The sequence below is a fragment of the Cherax quadricarinatus genome, chromosome 22 (genome assembly GCF_038502225.1).
Source record: "Cherax quadricarinatus isolate ZL_2023a chromosome 22, ASM3850222v1, whole genome shotgun sequence".
Taxonomy (NCBI): domain Eukaryota; kingdom Metazoa; phylum Arthropoda; class Malacostraca; order Decapoda; family Parastacidae; genus Cherax; species Cherax quadricarinatus.
The window spans coordinates 28,786,851-28,808,885 of NC_091313.1; the positions used below are offsets into that span (position 1 = coordinate 28,786,851).

Consider the following 22,035-nt stretch of genomic DNA (forward strand, 5'->3'; position numbering starts at 1 on the left):
TATATATATATATATATATATATATATATATATATATATATATATATATATATATATATATACATATATATATATATATATATATATATATATATATATATATATATATATATATATATATATATATATATATATATATATAAAATGTCATGCCGAATAGGCAGAACTTGCGATCTTGGCTTAAATAGCAACGCTCATCTTGCCATATAGGACAAGTGAAAATTTGTGTATGCAATAATTTCGCAAAAAATCATTCTAAACCTAACGGAAAAAATATATTTCATTGTGTTTGTTTAGTATTAAATTACTGTAAACGTATTTAAAATATATTTAGTTGGGTTAGGCTAAAATAAATTGCGCTTGTTATAATAAGGTTAGGTAAGTTTTCTAAGTTTCTTTTGGTGCAAAATTAAATTTTTTTACATTAACATTAATGAAAAAAAATATCTTTAAATGTACAAGAGAAATTTTTTGAAAAGACTTAATTTTAAATGAGTTCTTGCTAATTGACCAGTTTTACATATTCGGCACGACATATATATATACATACATATATATATATATATATATATATATATATATATATATATATATATATATATACATATATATATATATATATATATAATCCTTTTCTAAGAACATTTAGGCCGATTTAAGTAGGGAAATAATCAATCAGCAGGGCTTAATTTTAGAGTTTTACAAGTTTTTGAGTTCCTAACATATTTTTAAGAATCAACTCTTCGGTCAATTTCACGCGAATAGAAATAGAAATAGACTATAGAGCTAGTTAGCCCAAGCTACTGCTAGACCACTTTATTATCAACTATGCATTATAGAGCCTAATCAATCGATGTTACTGACGTCAGACTCTCACTCCTCGACCTGGTCGCTCCCTCGCCCTCCTCGTACTCAATGCTGGGTCCTCCTAGGTAGCTGATGGGGTTACTGAAGGTGCGGACATTCTCAGACAGAAAAATGGGGTTGATTTTCTTGCCTTTCACGACGCGGCCTTTTTTCGGAAGTTTCGGATTTTCCTCCTTTGAGGAATCGTTTCCTGGCACTTTTTCCCTTTCTCCCTTTTCTTCGTCCTCTTTATCATCCTCCTCCTCTTCTTCATACTCTGTTTTCTTCTCGTTCGAAGACTTGCCACTTGCAAAATTATGATCTTCACTGGGATTAAAAACATATCCTTCTAAACGAGGTACTTTGTCTTCCTTTCTCTCTTCTATACCAGTTTGAGCATTCTTTTCCTCAACATTTTGCAGAGCGGACAGATCAATAGAGTGTTTTGATCTTGTTAGCCCGGGGGCCTTGTGTTCCTCTCCCTCGTGGTCAGCTTCCTCATTCTCTCTGATGGTGAAGAGATTCATTGTGTTGTCCGCATCTTCTGGACCCTCAAGACAGACATCGTCGTCCCCGATATAATTAAGATAAGTTGGAGAGTTGCTATCTTCACTATCATCGTCACTAACTGGAGATTCCGGATGATTAGGTTGTACAGCTTCGCTACTGACGCTTTTGTTTGTCATCGAAGTTTGATTCAGTATAGACCAGTCCTCTTCTGACATTCCCTCAGGATCTGTGCGCTGATAAAATGGATCCCCAGGCGATTCTGTATTTAAATTAACATCGTTAGTGGCATTACTGTTATCTTTCTCCTCTATGGTTTCGTTTTTAATGTCATTTATTGTATGACTTTTATCTTCAGTCTCTTGTCTGTTTACGCCATCTTTATTGCATATTGCATCTTCACAATTATTTTTTCCTGCTAAAGATTCTTTTGTACCCGTTTCTTCAGGTATTTCCTTATACAATGCGTTCTCCTTCGCATTCATCTTTGTCTCAGAATCTTCAGCTACGTCTTCGCTATCCATCCATCTAGCACCTGTCTTGAATTCATCCTTCTCGTCCATTTCTTTATTTTCTTCCGTAGGTTGGCTTTCAGACGCTCGTTGGTTTATTTTCACTTGGTCTACATCATTCTCAGTGGTGTGTTTATCATCCTTAGTAATGTCAATACATTCCCACTCTTGCTCATCCTCTTGCAGTTGCTCATCAGGAGGACTGATGATTATAACTGGTGTGGAGGAGTTCGATGATGCATCTCCCTCAACGCAGTTTTCCTCCTGCTGTATTTCCTTTGTATATTCTTTATTACTGCCTTTTTCATCTTCGTTTTTCATTAAATCCGGCTCTTGTCCTTGCTTGTTATCATAAGATATCAACTCACTCTCATTATTTGCTTTCTCTTTCTCATGAAATAAGTGTCCATGATATTCTACATCTACCAGTATTTCGTTATTTCTCTGTTTCTTGAAATTTTCATCTTCAGGTGTCTCCGTCTTCCAGTTTGCGAACTCTTCTCCACTCTTGCCGCAGAGAGCTGTATTGTGATCCTCAAATTGTTCCAACGTCTGCCAAGAGAGGTGAGGAGAGGTCACTAGGGGTCACCAGACAGGTCACCAGTGAGTTGTGTTATTAGAAAGGCTGGAAGGAGAGAAGGGGAACACAGTTAGGACATGCACACTCAAGTACACTCTAACACACATTAAATGTTAGTAGATTACCACACACTTCATACAAATGCCATATATATATATATATATATATATATATATATATATATATATATATATATATATATATATATATATATATATATATATATATATATATATATATATATATGGTGTATATGTGTACAGGTTGGCCGTTTCTACGAAGGTAGGGTAACCCATTCACTATCACTCGCTCATGTTTAACTTTTTAATAGTATATATCACTTTGCAATTACTAAACAAACACAAACCACAACAGCAACACACACACATACATGCATCCACACCACACATACACACACACACACATTATATATATATATATATATATATATATATATATATATATATATATATATATATATATATATATATATATATATATATATATATATATATATATATATATATATATATATATATATATATATATATATATATATAAATATAATCAGATTAACGAGACAGGGGAGGGGAATCTAATAAATCATATAAATACTAACTTTGATATACAATCATATACAGTGTGTAACAAAAAACAAAGAATAACATTATTAGACAAATTATAGAATTGTGATAGCCTGCCTCTGCTTATTTTTCATTCAAACCTGATTATTTCGCTGCACGTGTTATATATATATATATATATATATATATATATATATATATATATATATATATATATATATATATATATATATATATATATATATATATATATATATATATTATACACGAGTTCATATGTAGTAAAGGTTTTTCATTTATAACATTACCAAGAGCATTATATTATAGGAGACCTGACTTCAAATGGAATGTCAAAATACCCGTATTTTAAAACTGGTAAAATTGGGATACTGGGCAACTGAGAGGTAGTTATGGTGTGGCTAATTTTATTCTATTACATAGGAAATACAGTCTTGCAAACACTGGAGGAAACAAAAAGATTTAACTAAAGTGCTGTGGGATGGTTGCTGTGGAGGAGGATGTGGGGAAGGAAGAAGGGAAGATTGGTTATGGTGAAAGAGGAAGAGGAAGGTTGTTTGGCTAGGGTTGTGAAAGAGGAAGAGGAAGGTTGTTTGGCTAGAGTTGTGAAGGAGGAAGAGGAAGGTTATTTGGCTAGGGTTGTGAAAGAGGGAGAGGAAGGTTGTTTGGCTAGGGTTGTGAAGGAGGAAGAGGAAGGTTATTTGGCTAGGGTTGTGAAGGAGGAAGAGGAAGGTTATTTGGCTAGGGTTGTGAAAGAGGGAGAGGAAGGTTGTTTGGCTAGGGTTGTGAAGGAGGAAGAGGAAGGTTATTTGGCTAGGGTTGTGAAGGAGGAAGAGGAAGGTTATTTGGCTAGAGTTGTGAAAGAGGGAGAGGAAGGTTGTTTGGCTAGGGTTGTGAAGGAGGAAGAGGAAGGTTATTTGGCTAGGGTTGTGAAGGAGGAAGAGGAAGGTTATTTGGCTAGGGTTGTGAAAGAGGGAGAGGAAGGTTGTTTGGCTAGGGTTGTGAAAGAAGGAGAGGAAGGTTGTTTGGCTCGAGTTGTGAAAGAGGGAGAGGAAGGTTGTTTGGCTAGGGTTGTGAAAGAGGGAGAGGAAGGTTGTTTGGCTAGAGTTGTGAAAGAGGGAGAGGAAGGTTGTTTGGCTAGGGTTGTGAAAGAGGGAGAGGAAGGTTGTTTGGCTAGGGTTGTGAAAGAGGGAGAGGAAGGTTGTTTAGCTAGGGTTGTGAAAGAGGGAGAGGAAGGTTGTTTAGCTAGGTTTGTGAAAGAGGGAGAGGAAGGTTGTTTGGCTAGAGTTGTGAAAGAGGGAGAGGAAGGTTGTTTGGCTAGAGTTGTGAAAGAGGGAGAGGAAGGTTGTTTAGCTAGGGTTGTGAAAGAGGGAGAGGAAGGTTGTTTGGCTAGGGTTGTGAAAGAGGGAGAGGAAGGTTGTTTGGCTAGGGTTGTGAAAGAGGGAGAGGAAGGTTGTTTGGCTAGGGTTGTGAAAGAAGGAGAGGAAGGTTGTTTAGCTAGGGTTGTGAAAGAGGGAGAGGAAGGTTGTTTGGCTAGGGTTGTGAAAGAGGGAGAGGAAGGTTGTTTAGCTAGGGTTGTGAAAGAGGGAGAGGAAGGTTGTTTGGCTAGGGTTGTGAAAGAGGGAGAGGAAGGTTGTTTGGCTAGAGTTGTGAAAGAGGGAGAGGAAGGTTGTTTGGCTAGAGTTGTGAAAGAGGGAGAGGAAGGTTGTTTGGCTAGGGTTGTGAAAGAGGGAGAGGAAGGTTGTTTGGCTAGGGTTGTGAAAGGGGGAGAGGAAGGTTGTTTGGCTAGGGTTGTGAAAGAGGGAGAGGAAGGTTGTTTGGCTCGAGTTGTGAAAGAGGGAGAGGAAGGTTGTTTGGCTCGAGTTGTGAAAGAGGGAGAGGAAGGTTGTTTGGCTAGAGTTGTGAAAGAGGGAGAGGAAGGTTGTTTGGCTAGAGTTGTGAAAGAGGGAGAGGAAGGTTGTTTGGCTAGAGTTGTGAAAGAGGGAGAGGAAGGTTGTTTGGCTAGAGTTGTGAAAGAGGGAGAGGAAGGTTGTTTGGCTAGAGTTGTGAAAGAGGGAGAGGAAGGTTGTTTGGCTAGAGTTGTGAAAGAGGGAGAGGAAGGTTGTTTGGCTAGAGTTGTGAAAGAGGGAGAGGAAGGTTGTTTGGCTAGAGTTGTGAAAGAGGGAGAGGAAGGTTGTTTGGCTAGGGTTGTGAAAGAGGGAGAGGAAGGTTGTTTGGCTAGAGTTGTGAAAGAGGGAGAGGAAGGTTGTTTGGCTAGAGTTGTGAAAGAGGTGAAAGAGGAAGGTTGTTTGGCTAGAGTTGTGAAAGAGGGAGAGGAAGGTTGTTTGGCTAGGGTTGTGAAAGAGGGAGAGGAAGGTTGTTTGGCTAGGGTTGTGAAAGAGGGAGAGGAAGGTTGTTTGGCTAGGGTTGTGAAAGAGGGAGAGGAAGGTTGTTTGGCTAGGGTTGTGAAAGAGGGAGAGGAAGGTTGTTTGGCTAGGGTTATGGAGGAGGGAGAGGGAAAAGAAGAGCTGTTTGCTTAGTATTATTTATACAAAGGAAAAAAAAGAGAAACTACTCATTTGCTACATTCATTCCTGATATCTAAAGTAATTATGGTGACACTCCAGAAAATACAACTTTTCATTCAGAAAGCCAGATTATGACTGCCAGCTTCTCACAGGACGCGGATGACTTCTGAAACTCACAAGATTTCAGAAAATCTGTTTACAACACTATTATTACTGGAAACAAAACTGAAACATTACTGATTTTCTTTATATTCGATTTTGTCTTAATGTCTTGAAAATGTCATGAGAATCAAAGAGTTAAGGAAACTGATGGTAAAAGAATGACAGATAAGGTACATCATCAAAAAAGACGGCACATTAAAGATAAAAGTGACTTTAACTTACAAAAGCTACAAAAAATAAGGTGAGAATATTTTGAATCTATGTGATCCCGACAGAAAATGCGTCATTAAATATATTTCGCTAAAGAGTATTCGACCAAATTCTTTTTTAAGCATATTCAAATGTTAGAGTTTTTAAAACCATGATTAGTAGTTAGTTTAGCATTTAGTGTTAATTTATTAGTTTTGCGCTTTAAAAACATGCGTTCGAAGTAAGTAATTTTGGAGAAGAGAACTGAAATATATTACATATATTAATTTCTGAGAAAATGACCTGAATTAATCTGAATAGACAACTGACGATGGTCATCCGAAAACAAATAGTGAGTGATATGCATTTACAGTTAGCCTTTATTTTTAACGCTTTTCCTTAGGAGGCAACGCTGGGGGATTGGATGCCTTTTTGGTAAGATAATACTTTTGAACATCGATGCGCTGCTCGGGTTTCTCTTGTTTACTAAGATTCGGCTGTAAAGGCAAATTGTTCGATCTTTCAGGGTCTGCTGGTAAGGAAGTTCTCATAGGGTGATGAGGCAGTACCTTCGCTGACATTCGGTGTGCGTCGTGGATGTCTTCTCTCTCAGGACGTAATTCGATGAAATCGTCGTCGTCGTCTTCGTCTTCAGGTCTTGTCAGTGACTCGGTACCTTTCTGCTTTCCCTGTTCCGATGGAACGGAAGCAACTGTGAAGTCCTCTTTTCCATCAGGACTTAATTCAGAGAGTTCTTTCTCTTGTGGGTTATCATCACTGTCTGTCATGATCTCCTCCGATGCCATGGTCGGTTCTTGAGCTGCAGTGACCTGTGGTACTGTTTTGCTCTTGTCTTCTGGTTTCACTTTCTCCTCCAGGTAGTCGTTTACGTCAATATCTGAATCTTCATCTTTCTTGATCTCTTCACTGTCTTCCGCTATGTCTTTCATCTCGACGTCTTTAATATCCTTTCCCGCATTATCGTCGAATGGTACGTTACTTTGCTCCCCAACCTTCCCTTTGTTATTGTTTTCCCCTTCTTCGTCGTCAACAACGTCAATATCGTCTTCTGTTTCTTCTTTAACAATCTTCTGAACTTCGTCTCCCAATTCTGGACGTCTGTGCACATTGGGTTTAGTTTCATCATTGACATTCTCCTCTGGATCTTCGGGATTTTCAGAGAATTTCACTTTCGTCTTGTCACTTATGTCATCTTCTGACGGAAGTTGGCGATAACTCAACATCTTTGGCGCACTGTAAGATTCTTCTTCATCTTCTACGTAGGGAACAGCAATGGATCCTCTTTGCACCCTGGTTGACGATGGTGATCCCTCTTCCTTAGATAACTGATCCTGGAAACAGAAATGTATCTCAAGATCAAGGAAATTTCTTGCCTCTGTGTGTGTGTGTGTGTGTGTGTGTGTGTGTGTGTGTGTGTGTGTGTGTGTGTGTGTAACTGGAACAAATGTCATTAAATAATACAAAATAAACACTTATTGATTAAATGAGATCTTCCTTTGGATGCTGAAGGAACAAGGGGAAGAACTCAGCTATTAAGTTTGGATAAAATTTAAGTTTACAATAAAGTACATTAGATGAAAAAGAAAACGGTCGTGTGCCACTGTATAAGATACAGCCGAGCATAGAAAATGTCTGTTTCATTAACCAGTGAACATAGCAACATTTTTGGTAAACCACACTAGGAAAAAATGGGTGAGGCTTCCGAAGAGCATTTACTTACTGCATACACAAAGGATAGGAATACAATAATAACCCCATAAGGGTTATCTAACACCTTGGTAACGGGAGGTGAGGTATTCTTTAAAAGAATCAAGTCGCTTCACTCTGCTGTCCTCTCAGATCCTTTCTAGTCATCGTGCTGATGGATGCAGTTGGTGCTGACGATTGTTGTTGGAACTGGTACTGGTGATTGTTGTTGCAGCTGGTGCTAACGATTGTGGTTGCAACTTGTGCTGACGATTGCTGTTGCAGCGAGTGGTGATGATTGCTGATGTAGCTGGTGCTAATGATTGCTTTTGCAGCTTGAGCGGACGATTGTTGTTGCAGCTGGTGATGACAACCGTTGATGCAGCTGGAACTAACGATCGTTGTTGCAGCTGATGCTGACGATTGTTGTTGCAGCTGGTGCTTACTATTGTTACAACTAGTGCTATTGTTATCGGTGCGGTTGGTGCTACTTATATATTGTTGCAGCTCTCGTTATTGTTTTTGCAGCTGCAACTGTTTGTTGCTAGAGCTGTTGTTGCTGACTGTTGCTGCAGCTGGTGCTTACTGACTATTGTTACACCTATTGCTGATTGTTGTTCCAGAAGGTGCTACTGACTAGTTGCAGCTGGTGCTATTGACTGTTATTGCAGCTGGTGTTTTCAATACTGAGGCAGTTGGTGCTATATATATTTTATATATATATATATATATATATATATATATATATATATATATATATATATATATATATATATATATATATATATATGTATATATATATATTAACTTCTGACATTTCTTAGAACACATTTTTACCGACTAATTTAAAACGTCATTGCTTTCAGGAAACTTCCTTGCATTTAACTCTTTTACCTGGAATTTACCTGCACAGGGTTTCGGGGGTTAACGCCCCCTCGGCTTGGTTTGAGACCAGGCCTCAGGATTTTTTTAGTATGTTAGTGTTTGATTAGATCTTGTTTATTTGTTGTGATATGATTTTTAAACATTTAAAATTTTTAAACCTGACTAATAGTTGCTGAAGATCGTAACGCCGAAACAAAGACAAGGCTGCAGAAGATGCCTTTTATTGGGCAACATGTTGACATTCAACTGCGACGTTTCACTCATAATGCAAGGCAGGTGCAATACTAATATACATAAACATTGAATATGGTCATTCAAACAAGTTACTCAATACATTCATTTATTTCAGACAAAAATGAAAGAAAATATGAAATTAATGACTCATAAAATATAAATACGAATAGGAAGATGTTGAACAAAACATATAAGTTCACGCAGGGATACTGAACACAACACAAAGTTCATTCGTTGCCATTTTAACAGTACTTGATATATAACTTAAATTGAATTGAACGAAGACTTTGATAAGTTAGTTCTTATAATTAGAAGGAGAGAGAGAGAGAGAGAGAGAGAGAGAGAGAGAGAGAGAGAGAGAGAGAGAGAGAGAGAGAAATAATAGTAATAATAATAATAATAATAATAATAATAATAATATAATCAAACTAAGTGCTAAACAGAGAGAGAAACAAGGGAACGATAGATTGACATAGTAATGTTACTATTACCAAAAAATTGAAAAAATATTGTATCCAAGTGCCATTTCCGAACGCCGGCGAAAATATTATCCAAAGATCGTTACCGAACGCAGAAAATTTTGATCAAATTAAAGGCGATCATAAAAGTATGATTTTCCGATGTTAACATTATTTATCAAACTAATATTGTTAGGACTTATGAGCACTCTAAACTCCATTAGAATATTTATATAGCTGTGTATTAGAATGTGTCGTGTATATATATATATATATATATATATATATATATATATATATATATATATATATATATATATATATATATATATATATATATAATGTCGTGCCGAATAGGCAGAACTTGTGATCTTGGCTTAAATAGCAACGCTCATCTTGCCATATAGGACAAGTGAAAATTTGTGAATGCAATAATTTCGCCAAAATCATTCTGAACCTAACGAAAAAAATATATTTCATTGTGTTTGTTTAGTATTAAATTATTGTAAACGTATCTAAAATATATTTAGTTGGGCTAGGCTAAAATAAATTGTTCTTGTTATAATAAGGTTAGGTAAGTTTTCTAAGATTCTTTTGGTGCAAAATTATAAATTTTTACATTAACATTAATGAAAAATATATATCTTTAAACGTATAAGAGAAAATTTTAGAAAGGATTTAATTTTAAATGAGTTCTTGCTAATTGACCAGTTTTGCATATTCGGCACGACATATATATATATATATATATATATATATATATATATATATATATATATATATATATATATATATATATATATATCAAATATTAGTTTAAGTTCATGTTATTAATTACTATAATTCTGACATGTGTCATTGCCAGTTCATTGCAGATGAATACGATAATACGGATCTGTGTGTACGTTGTGGCGTGTGTGTGCATTTGCGCGCTCGCGCACACACACACACACACACACCCACACACACACACACACACACACACACACACACACACAGATCTAGCGGGCAATGAGGGGCAGCTCCTGGGTTCGCCAAGAGCTGGTCCTTAGTAATATATTCACAGAAATGGAATTAGCCCACGAGGGTGGTTCAGTGCAGCACCTGCAGCAGAGCATAAAATTTTCACGTTAGGCTTACTAAATTCCTGAGCCTCCATTGTTTCTGTGATTAGTTTCAACCGTTTCTGTTCCCTGTCCTCTAAATTTGGATGCATCTTCAGAAATTAGATTAGTCGAGGGTATCCTGTAGTTCGACCTCTAGCGCACTCACCTCACACACTGAGGTTCGGGTTTCGAATCCCCGGCACGGCTGGAAAACATTAGGGACGTGATTCCATAAGACACCTGCTGTCCCTGTTCACCCATCAGTATAAAATAGGTACCTAGGTGTTAGTCTACTGATGTGGGTCGCATCCTAAGACAAAAACTGACTTAATTTACCCGAAATGCTCTGCATAACTAAGGGCTTTCTATATAGTAGTATGTCATTGATATCAGCTAGGACTGTATACCTTGTACATGTACTTGTATAAATTAAGATATTATTGTTGTTTGTGTCTGTGAGTGGAGATCACATCTGGCTCTTCCTGCTCTGGCTTTTATCTTAGCTTACAGAATTTGTTTGATATTATGTTAATTATCTGAGCTTACAGAATTTGTTTGATATTCTGGTATTATGTTGTAAAATACAATTGGTGTTTACTCAGTTCATTTAGTATCTAATTTTCCAAGGAAGGAAAGAGGAATAATAAGGGATGGGAAAACGGAAGGACTATGGGGCAAGGGTAAGGAAAGAGTCATCATGTAGAGTGAAGGCGTGGCTGATGAGAGGGGGTGGTGGTGGTGGTGGTGGTGGTGGTGGTGGTGATGGTGGTGGTGATGGTGGTGATGGTGGTGGTGGTGATGGTGGTGATGGTGGTGGTGGTGATGGTGGTGATGGTGGTGGTGGTGGTGGTGGTGATGGTGGTGATGGTGGTGGTGATGGTGGTGGTGGTGGTGGTGGTGGTGGTGATGGTGGTGGTGATGGTGGTGATGGTGGTGGTGGTGATGGTGGTGATGGTGGTGGTGGTGATGGTGGTGATGGTGGTGGTGGTGATGGTGGTGATGGTGGTGATGGTGGTGGTGGTGATGGTGGTGATGGTGGTGATGGTGGTGGTGGTGATGGTGGTGATGGTGGTGGTGGTGGTGGTGGTGATGGTGGTGGTGGTGGTGGTGATGGTGGTGGTGGTGGTGGTGGTGATGATGGTGGTGGTGGTGATGATAGTGGTGGTGATGATGACCTGACACAGGTCATATTGACCTGACACAGGTCAATATGAGATAATGTCCCGTAACTGACTAAGCATCCACTGCACTACCACTGCCAGGATTTATCCCTTGTGGGTGCTAGGCGATGTGTATCAATATTGGCAGCCAGGACTGAGGGATTATTTTGTAGAGACTGAGGGGAAGAAACGGGGTGAAGTGCAATAGGCATGGAGAGAGGGAGTAATCATTGGAGTTAAGAGGTAATGGGAATCAGTGGGCAGGTGGTCAAGAGACAGTGTGGTGGATTTTTTTATGGCAATGAAATATGGTAAAATTGTTGGCAGAAAGAAAGCAGGGTGGGCGGGTGTTGATGGAAGAAATGGAAGGAGGAAGAGACAAGGTGGAAAGGAATAGAAGACTGTCCGGTAGGGATGGAAAAAAATTAAAGATTCAGTTAGTAACAAAGATTTGCTTGAAATTATATTTAGATGGAGGGAATGTCAAAGGTATATAGATCTTTGTATGCTTATCAAGGGTAGACGCAGAGTTGTTAGAGGGTAGACGCAGTGGGGGCAAATGAAGAGGACAGATTTTCATATACTGTCAGAGAGATTACTGGAAATAGAATTGTTTTGATGGCTGACCTGGGATATAGCGACACTCCTTCCCTATGTACCACTCCACTCTGTTCGTGCACTCTGCATCCTCTTTCTCTATTTCCATCCCCATATTTTCTCTTGTTCCTAGTCACTCTTGATCTGTGCTGTCCCTTCTTAGGTAGACACTGCATACTGCGGAATTCTTTGTATTCTTTCTTGAAGCTATCTCTCTGCTGGGTTTATATTTTGCATTTGATCTCTACATGTCCTTACCTTTCTTTTTTTTTTCTTTTTGTTCAAGAATATTATACTTGGACTTTGGTAAACCATTAAGTATTTGTTCCTTTCTCAACACATCGCTCAAAAGAATACTTTAAAAATTTTGAAACTTGTTCATAGTGTGTGTGTGTGTGTGTGTGTGTGTGTGTGTGTGTGTGTGTGTGTGTGTGTGTGTGTGTGTGTGTGTGTGTGTGTGTGATAAGATAAGATTTCGTTCGGATTTTTAACCCCGGAGGGTTAGCCACCCAGGATAACCCAAGAAAGTCAGTGCGTCATCGAGGACTGTCTAACTTATTTCCATTGGGGTCCTTAATCTTGTCCCCCAGGATGCGACCCACACCAGTCGACTAACACCCAGGTACCTATTTGCTGCTAGGTGAACAGGACAACAGGTGTAAGGAAACGTGTCGAAATTTTTCCACCCGCCAGGAATCGAACCCGGGCTCTCCGTGCGTGAAGCGGGAGCTTTAGCCACCAGACCACCGGGCCACCGTGTGTGTGTGTGTGTGTGTGTGTGTGTGTGTGTGTGTGTGTGTGTGTGTGTGTGTGTGTGTGTGTGTGTGTGTGTGTGTGTGTGTGCGTGTGTGTGTGTGTGTGTGTGTGTGTGTGTGTGTGTGTGTGTTTGTGTAAGTACTCACCTAATTGTAGTTGCAGGGGTCGAGACTCAGCTCCTGGGCCCGCCTCTTCACTGAACGCTACTAGGTCCTCTCTCTCCCTGCTCCATGAGCTTTATCATACCTCGTCTTAAAGCTATGTATGGTTCCTGCCTCCACTACATCACTCGCCAGACTGTTCCACTTCTTGACCACTCTATGACTGAAAAAATACTTCCTAACATCCCTGTGACTCATCTGAGTCTTCAGCTTCCAAGAGTGACCCCTTGTTTCTGTGTCCCCTCTCTGGAACATCTTGTCTCTGTCCACTTTGTCTATTCCACGCAGTATTTTGCATGTTATCATGTATCCCCTAACACTCCTGTCCTCCAGTGTCGTCAGGCCGATTTCCCTTAACTTTTCTTCGTAGGACACTCCCCTTAGCTCTGTGTGCGTGTGTGAAAGAGAGATAGAGGAAGAGAGAGACATAGTGAAAGAGTCTCTTACTCGCTCACAAATTTACATTAACTATTAACACTGATTCCCAAATTGTTCTGAATTATTGAGTTTTTTTTTCAGGTACTGACTGGAAAACGTTTCTATTTATTCCTGACATTCGTTGATCCTGGGTATATACCGGCCGAAAACCTCTTGTGATTCAGTGGCATCTATGTCCTGAACACTCTCATGCAAATCCTTACTCATTTTCAGATACACTGGAGGAGACTTCTGACGAGCTGATGCTGTCCAAGCTGTTGCCTAGTAGCTCTTCAACACATGGGACAAGACTGATGTCTATTGCACGATTTAAAGCATCGAGGCTAATGTCCTCACCAGTACATGTTAAGTCATACTTATCACTTCCAGAAGAAACATCATCTTCCCTTACCCCAGTGCAAGCCACATCATCGCAACACTCGTTAGTAAGACCTTCTCTCCCATTACTAAAATATGAGACATTACCGCAATACTCGTTAGCTTCGTCCTCCTGAGGAGTAACAGCATCGGGACTGCCGTACCCAGCATCAGTATCCCTATATCTCTCAATCATTAACATGATCTCGCTAGTCTCTCCTTCCTTGCCACCGAATAGGTCCTCTTGTCTACCATATTTCCTTACCGCTTTTGTTGTTGTTGGAGAAGAAGTTGGGGAGCCGCTGATATCAAGCGTGCACTCAATGCTGCTCTCCGAGCTACTGTCTGTGGGTTGAGATGTCACTGGCTCCTCCTGAACATGGAGGGGTCAGATAAGAATCACTGTTCACAATTTTAATTTGGATTTCTCTGGTGAAGTGTCATTAATGTGCAGGCTTATGTTAAATTAGGATTCATGCAAGAGGAGAGAGAGAGAGAGAGAGAGAGAGAGAGAGAGAGAGAGAGAGAGAGAGTATGTCATAACAGTGAGCAACAGGATGTAATTTTTTTAGCAAAACTCTTACTGTTAGATTATTATTATTATTATTTCAGTCAAAACTAAGCGATAAACCCACAAGGCAGGCACGAGAAATTAAAACATGCAAAGTTAAGAAATTTGCGTGTGTGCGTGTTTTTATGTATCTATAGAGTTCATCCCCTTCCAAATGTCTTAATGGAAAATAAATATATATTCACATATGTCTCAAGGAAAATTTGAAGAAAAAAATCACCATAGAGAAGACAGACAGAAGAGCAGGTTGTTCAGCACACCTGATTGCCGATGGTAAGTGGCAGATTGTCATAAGATTTGTCCCATGAGAGAGGTCGCTCTCCACCAATACTACAACCGTCACCATCACCACCGTCACCATCACTACCGTCACCATCACCACCTTTTCCCTCCTTACGCACCTTCACAGCGTCCAAAGGTTCCTGTTTGGCAGCACCCACATCCTTTTCCAAGGCTTCCTTCTGCTTAGCTTCATTTTTGGTCTCCACGTTCGCCACTGGAGTCGCATTGGCAACTGTGGTGTTCCCGTGAACACGGTATATTAATGTGGGTTCACCAGTTGGTTTGTGACTGGGGTAACAAGTTGACATATGGGGAGAAAGTCACATAGCACTGCAAGTCCACGTTTCACATAGGATTGTGCTTTATCAAGCCTAGACTTGATACAGCACAATTCTGAGCGAAATGTCTTCTAAAATTAAGACTTCATTCATTCTTCAGACACTGTAATTGACTAATTAATTGTTCGAGTGCTTTCGAAATTTCAATTTCTTATATTAAGAAATTTGCTAGAGTGTATTATTAAGCCATAAAAAAAGAGAATTGAACCTGTTATTGGTCTGTCAGAGTAAAATTGCTTCGAGCTGTGATGGTACCAGAGATTTAGAGCAGATATAAGTTTGAATAAGTATTTTGGTGCGAGTAAAGAAGCTTCACTTACCTTGTATAACATCATCAGGCTCTGTCTTGGAGTTAAGAGGCATCATTTCCTTCTCAGACACCGTGAAGATTTTTTCTTTCTGGCAAGAGGAAAGTAAGATACTTTTTGAAAGGTGTCTAAAGTGTGTGTTAACAGCGGTGCACCATCACTCATACCCTTAAGCTTCCTTGCTGAAGAGGATTATGTGAAATGGTTTGAGTAAAAATGAAAAATACGATTGAAATTATCGGATAATCATTACGTTGGCAATTAACCCGATAACCCTAATAATTATGCAGCTGCTACTTCTGCTGTTTCTACTGCTCCTGCCTCTGATATTTTTTTGCTGCGGCTGCTGTTTCTGCTGCATGACACCATGTAAGGCTTAACCAGGTCAATACCATACATAGCCAACACAGCTTGAGCTTCCTAATGGCCTCACCTTATCTCTGCCATCACTGCTGCTGCCGCCATTGAAGAGAGGCACAGATTCCTCTGCATCTCTCAGTTCCTTCCGCTCTTTCCTCTTGCGGTGAGCCTTGAGAACGAGAGCGATGACGATTATCGTACAGACTAGAAAAATCGCCCCCGCTACGGCCGGCACAACTGTCAAGGAATACGGATATAATATGATTAAATCCCAACGGAAAATTACGAGAATAATATATAACAAGGATTTACTCTTCATATTAATATTATGCCTCTTCAAGTAAATCCTCTGTCTCATAACATGGAGGTAAAATTTAGTCAACCATTCCACTTCCTTAGGTTGATGTTATTTTAATGTGGGGATCGCTAAACTTGTAGAAGTCATTCAAGTAAAGGAACGGGAGATAATTAGGTTTGATCCAAGGCAAAAAAAATAGGGCAGCTGCAATACCTTCAATCAACAGCACTTCACAGGCAATGAGGTGTTGCTCTTGAAGGGACGCAATTAGTTTTCTTGAAGCAGTTGCTTCGCTAACACTACATAGTACATTGTTCCACACTTCCACAATTCTATGGCCAAAACTGAGATTTTCCTATATTCTGTTTAAAGAAATGATTGAGGAATACCATATTTCTTATGCTTACGAGTTAAACACAAAAGCTGCAGAGCTTACCGTTGTCCATAGGTGTGTTCCTCTCTGGGTGTGTTGCAGGTACGAACTGATGTTGGTAAACGAGTCTCTGGGCTGCCCTGAAGGCCCATTCCTCTCCCATCACCTGTAGCAACAACAGTATATAAAGTGACAGGAATATATGTATGTTTATGTGAACCTGATGGTTAGAGGTCTTCGGGATACAGCCGAGCAGATTCGAACTATAGTCCATGTGGAGAGAAAGCCACTTGGAAAAGGCCTGGGCCGGGCGATTATCCCGGCGAATCTACTAACCTACCTACCCAGCGTTGCAACCGTTAAGCCACAAACCTTTCATTTGTTCAATTATAGTCGTTCATTACAACTTGGGTTTATTGACTATACGGCTGTGAGGGGTATGAGGATAGATGTGCTATGAAAGCTGTGGTTTTGGGATGATACTGTAGGATCAAAGTTGGTGCCGTTGATGCAACTGATTCACAGAGGTACTGGTGCTAAATTTATCCCGTTAGAACACTGGTGGCTGAATAGTCACAGCGTTGGGTCTGCTATCACCATTCTTCTGTTTATTCATTCTTGTATTATTATGTTTATTCATGGACAGTTATTCATTATTACTTTAATTTCCTTTATATGCATATATGTATATACGTATAGATACTGTATATGCAAAATTTCACAGTGATAATAAGCAAAAGAGATGCACTGAAGTGGGTTGGAGTTCTTGCTCCAAGACACTGAAGCTATCCTCTCCTTCGGATCAATCCCGATTTCTTCCTCTTCCTGGGCGTTTTATGGTCACTTGATGAAGGTTTCATCACAAAGCTTACTCTGCATGTCTTATGCTCCACCCTTACAGGTTTAGCACCTACTCGCTAATAACCTAATAAATGGCCGTTTCTTAACCCAGCAATTTTTTTATATTGTTATATGAGCCCAGGAACCTCTAAATTCTTAAGAAGCCGTGCAATGCCTGAGGATTAAGAGGTAATCATGTTTGATCCAAGTAATGGGAGGGTAGCTCCAGTTCCTCGGAACGAAAGCTGTTTGAGAGCTTTACGTCATCCCCCTTCAAGGAAAGCGTAAGGAATATGTGCTCACCCCCGACACGTTGAGGTCGTGACCATGAGCCATAAGAACTCCAGCAGCAGCGAACTTGGCACAGGAGCCGTAGCCAGGGACACCACTGGTCCTGAAGTGCAGGTCATTGTCACCGTACTGCTGCAGAGGCATCACCTCGATCTCAGGCGTCCGTATCTTCACATCTGCCGGAGACACAAACTGCTCGACGAAGTGTTCATATAAAGAAATTATCCAAATAAATTATATATATATATACATTTTTTTTTCAACAAGTCGGCCGTCTCCCACCGAGGCAGGGTGACCCAAAAAAGAAAGAAAATCCCCAAAAAGAAAATACTTTCATCATCATTCAACACTTTCACCACACTCGCATATTATCACTGCTTTTGCAGAGGTGCTCAGAATACAACAGTTTAGAAGCATACACATATAAAGATACACAACATATCCCTCCAAACTGCCAATATCCCAAACCCCTCCTTTAAAGTGCAGGCATTGTGCTTCCCATTTCCAGGACTCAAGTCCGACTATATGAAAATAACCGGTTTCCCTGAATCCCTTCACTAAATATTACCCTGCTCACACTCCAACAGATCGTCAGGTCCCAAGTACCATTCGTCTCCATTCACTCCTATCTAACACGCTCACGCACGCTTGCTGGAAGTCCAAGCCCCTTGCCCACAAAACCTCCTTTACCCCCTCTCTCCAACCCTTTCGAGGACGACCCCTACCCCGCCTTCCTTCCCCTATAGATTTATATGCTTTCCATGTCATTCTACTTTGATCCATTCTCTCTAAATGACCAAACCACCTCAACAACCCCTCTTCTGCCCTCTGACTAATACTTTTATTAACTCCACACCTTTTCCTAATTTCCACACTCCGAATTTTCTGCATAATATTTACACCACACATTGCCCTTAAACAGGACATCTCCACTGCCTCCAACCGTCTCCTCGCTGCTGCATTTACCACCCAAGCTTAACACCCATATAAGAGTGTTGGTACTACTATACTTTCATACATTCCCTTCTTTGCCTCCATAGATAACGTTTTTTGACTTCACATATACCTCAACGCACCACTCACCTTTTTTCCCTCATCAATTCTATGATTAACCTCATCCTTCATAAATCCATCTGCCGACACGTCAACTCCCAAGTATCTGAAAACATTCACTTCTTCCTTACTCCTCCTCCCCAATTTGATATCCAATTTTTCTTTATCTAAATCATTTGACACCCTCATCACCTTACTTTTTTCTATGTTCACTTTCAACTTTCTACCTTTACACACATTCCCAAACTCATCCACTAACCTTTGCAATTTTTCTTTAGAATCTCCCATAAGCACAGTATCATCAGCAAAAAGTAACTGTGTCAATTCCCATTTTGAATTTGATTCCCCAAAATTTAATCCCACCCCTCTCCCGAACACCCTAGCATTTACTTCCTTTACAACCCCATCTATAAATATATTAAACAACCATGGTGACATTACACATCACTGTCTAAGACCTACTTTTACCGGGAAGAAGTCTCCCTCTCTTCTACATACCCAAACCTGAGCCTCACTATCCTCATAAAAACTCTTTACAGCATTTAATAACTTACCACCTATTCCATATACTTGCAACATCTGCCACATTGCTCCTCTATCCACTCTATCATATGCCTTTTCTAAATCCATAAATGCAATAAAAACTTCCCTACCTTTATCTAAATACTGTTCACATATATGCTTCAATGTAAACACTTGATCTACACATCCCCTACGCACTCTGAAACCTCCTTGCTCATCCGCAATCCTACATTCTGTCTTACCTCTAATTCTTTCAATTATAACCCTACCGTACACTTTTCCTGGTATACTCAGTAAACTTATTCCTCTATAATTTTTACAGTCTCTTTTGTCCCCTTTCCCTTTATATAAAGGGACTATACATGCTCTCCGCCAATCCCTAGGTACCTTCCCCTCTTTCATACATTTATTAAACAAAAGTACCAACCACTCCAACACTATATCCCCCCCTGCTTTTAACATTTCTGTCATGATCCCATCAGTTCCAGCTGCTTTACCCCCTTTCATTTTACGTAATGCCTCACGTACCTCCCCCACACTTACATTCTGCTCTTCTTCACTCCTAAAAGATGGTATACCTCCCTGACCAGTGCATGAAATTACTGCCTCTGTTTCTTCCTTAACATTTAAAAGTTCCTCAAAATATTCTCGCCATCTACCTAATACCTCCATCTCCCCATCTACTAACTCACCTACTCTGTTTTTAACTGACAAATCCATACTTTCCCTAGGCTTTCTTAACTTGTTTAACTCACTCCAAAATTTTTTCTTATTTTCATTAAAATTTCTTGACAGTGCCTCTCCCACTCTATCATCTGCTCTCCTTTTGCACTCTCTCACCACTCTCTTTACCTTTCTTTTACTCTCCATATACTCTGCTCTTCTTATAACACTTCTGCTTTGTAAAAACCTCTCATAAGCTACCTTTTTCTCTTTTATCACGCCCTTTACTTCATCATTCCACCAATCACTCCTCTTTCCTCCTGCCCCCACCCTCCTATAACCACAAACTTCTGCCCCACATTCTAATACTGCATTTTTAAAACTATTTCAACCCTCTTCAACCCCCTCCACTACTCATCTTTGCACTAGCCCACCTTTCTGCCAGTAGTCGCTTATATCTCACCCGAACTTCCTCTTCCCTTAGTTTATACACTTTCACCTCCCTCTTACTTGTTGTTGCCACCTTCCTCTTTTCCCATCTACCTCTTACTCTAACTGTAGCTACAACTAAATAATAATCCGATATATCAGTTGCCCCTCTATAAACATATACATCCTGGGGCCTACCCATCAACCTTTTATCCACCAATACATAATCTAATAAAATACTTTCATTACGTGGTACATCATACCTTGTATATTTATTTATCCTCTTTTTCATAAAATATGTATTACTTATTACCAAATCTCTTTCTACACATAGTTCAATTAAAGGCTCCCCATTTACATTTACCCCTGGCACCCCAAATTTACCTACTACTCCCTCCATAACATTTTTACCCACTTTAGCATTGAAATCCCCAACCACCATTACTCTCACACTTGATTCAAAACTCCCCACGCATTCACTCAACATTTCCCAAAATCTCTCTCTCTCCTCTACACTTCTCTCTTCTCCAGGTGCATACACGCTTATTATAACCCACTTTTCACATCCAATCTTATTTTACTTCACATAATCCTTGAATTAATACATTTATAGTCCCTCTTTTCCTGCCATAGCTTATCCTTCAACATTATTGCTACTCCTTCTTTAGCTCTAACTCTATTTGAAACCCCTGACCTAATCCCATTTATTCCTCTCCACTGAAACTCTCCCACCCCCTTCAGCTTTGTTTCACTTAAAGCCAGGACATCCAGTTTCTTCTCATTCATAACATCCACAATCATCTCTTTCTTATCATCTGCACAACATCCACGCACATCCAGACTTCCCACTTTGACAATTTTCTTCTTCTTATTCTTTTTAGTAATCTTTACAGGAAAAGGGGTTACTAGCCCATTGTTCCCGGCATTTTAGTTGACTTTTACAACACGCATGACTTACGGAGGAAAAATTCTTATTCCACTTCCCCATGGATATAAAAGGAAAAGTAATAAGACCAAGAACTATTAAGATAAAATCAAAGAAAACTCAGATGAGTGTGTATAAATAAATGTGTACATGTATGTGTAGTGTGACCTAAGTGTAAGTAGAAGTAGCAAGACGTACCTGTAATCTTGCATGTTTATGAGACAGACAAAAGACATCAGCAATCCTACCATCATGTGAAACAATCACAGGCTTTAGTTTTACACTCACTTGGCAGGACGAATAGACAGAACTTGCGATCTTGGCTTAAATAGCAACGTTCAAATTGCCATACAGGACAAGTGAAAATTTGTGTATGCAATAATTTCGCCAAAATCATTCTGAACCTAACGAAAAAAATGTATTTCACTGTGTTTAGTATTAAATTACTGTAAACAAATCTAAAATATATTTAGTTAGGTTAGGCTAAAATAAATTGTTCTTGTTATAATAGGGTTAGGTAAGTTTTCTAAGATTCTTTTGGTGCAAAATTAAAAATTTTTACATTATCATTAGTGAAAAAAATATATCTTTAAACGTATAAGAAAATTTTTTAGAAAGGACTTAATTTTATATGAGTTCTTGGTAATTGACCAGTTTTACATATTCGCCACCATACACACACACACACACACACACACACACACACACACACACATACACACATACATACATACATACATACATACATACATATATATATATATATATATATATATATATATATATATATATATATATCATGCTGAATAGGTAAAACTTGCGATTTTGGCTTAAATAGCAACGCTCTTCTTGCCGAATAAGGCAAGCGAAAATTTGTGTATGCAATAATTCGCAAAAATCTGAACCTAACGAAAAAAATATATTTCACTGTGTTTGTTTATTATTAAATTATTGTAAACTTATTTAAAATTTATTTAGTTTGATAAGGCTAAATTAAATTACACTAGGTATAAAAAGA

General features: G+C 39.2%; 1 protein-coding gene across 5 annotated transcripts in view; it reads right to left on the reverse strand.

Moving 5' to 3' along the window:
• Positions 1 to 685: 685 nt before the first annotated feature.
• LOC128689582 (axotactin-like) overlaps positions 686 to 22,035 on the reverse strand; it is a 65,017-nt gene continuing 43,667 nt past the window's right edge. Inside the window, exons 34-41 of one of the 5 annotated variants that reach the window (XM_070087612.1) lie at positions 17,438 to 17,601; positions 16,358 to 16,460; positions 15,697 to 15,860; positions 15,276 to 15,354; positions 14,737 to 14,849; positions 14,030 to 14,137; positions 6,475 to 7,257; positions 686 to 2,417 (exon numbers count right to left, since the gene is read on the reverse strand). In XM_070087612.1, coding sequence (XP_069943713.1) covers positions 843 to 2,417; positions 6,475 to 7,257; positions 14,030 to 14,137; positions 14,737 to 14,849; positions 15,276 to 15,354; positions 15,697 to 15,860; positions 16,358 to 16,460; positions 17,438 to 17,601 — 3,089 coding nt within the window. In that variant the 3' untranslated portion in view covers positions 686 to 842. Of the gene's footprint in view, positions 2,491 to 6,474; positions 7,258 to 14,029; positions 14,138 to 14,595; positions 14,850 to 15,275; positions 15,355 to 15,696; positions 15,861 to 16,357; positions 16,461 to 17,437; positions 17,602 to 22,035 lie in introns of all 5 variants that reach the window. The other 4 variants (XM_070087611.1, XM_070087615.1, XM_070087613.1 and 1 more) reach the window with 4 other exon arrangements.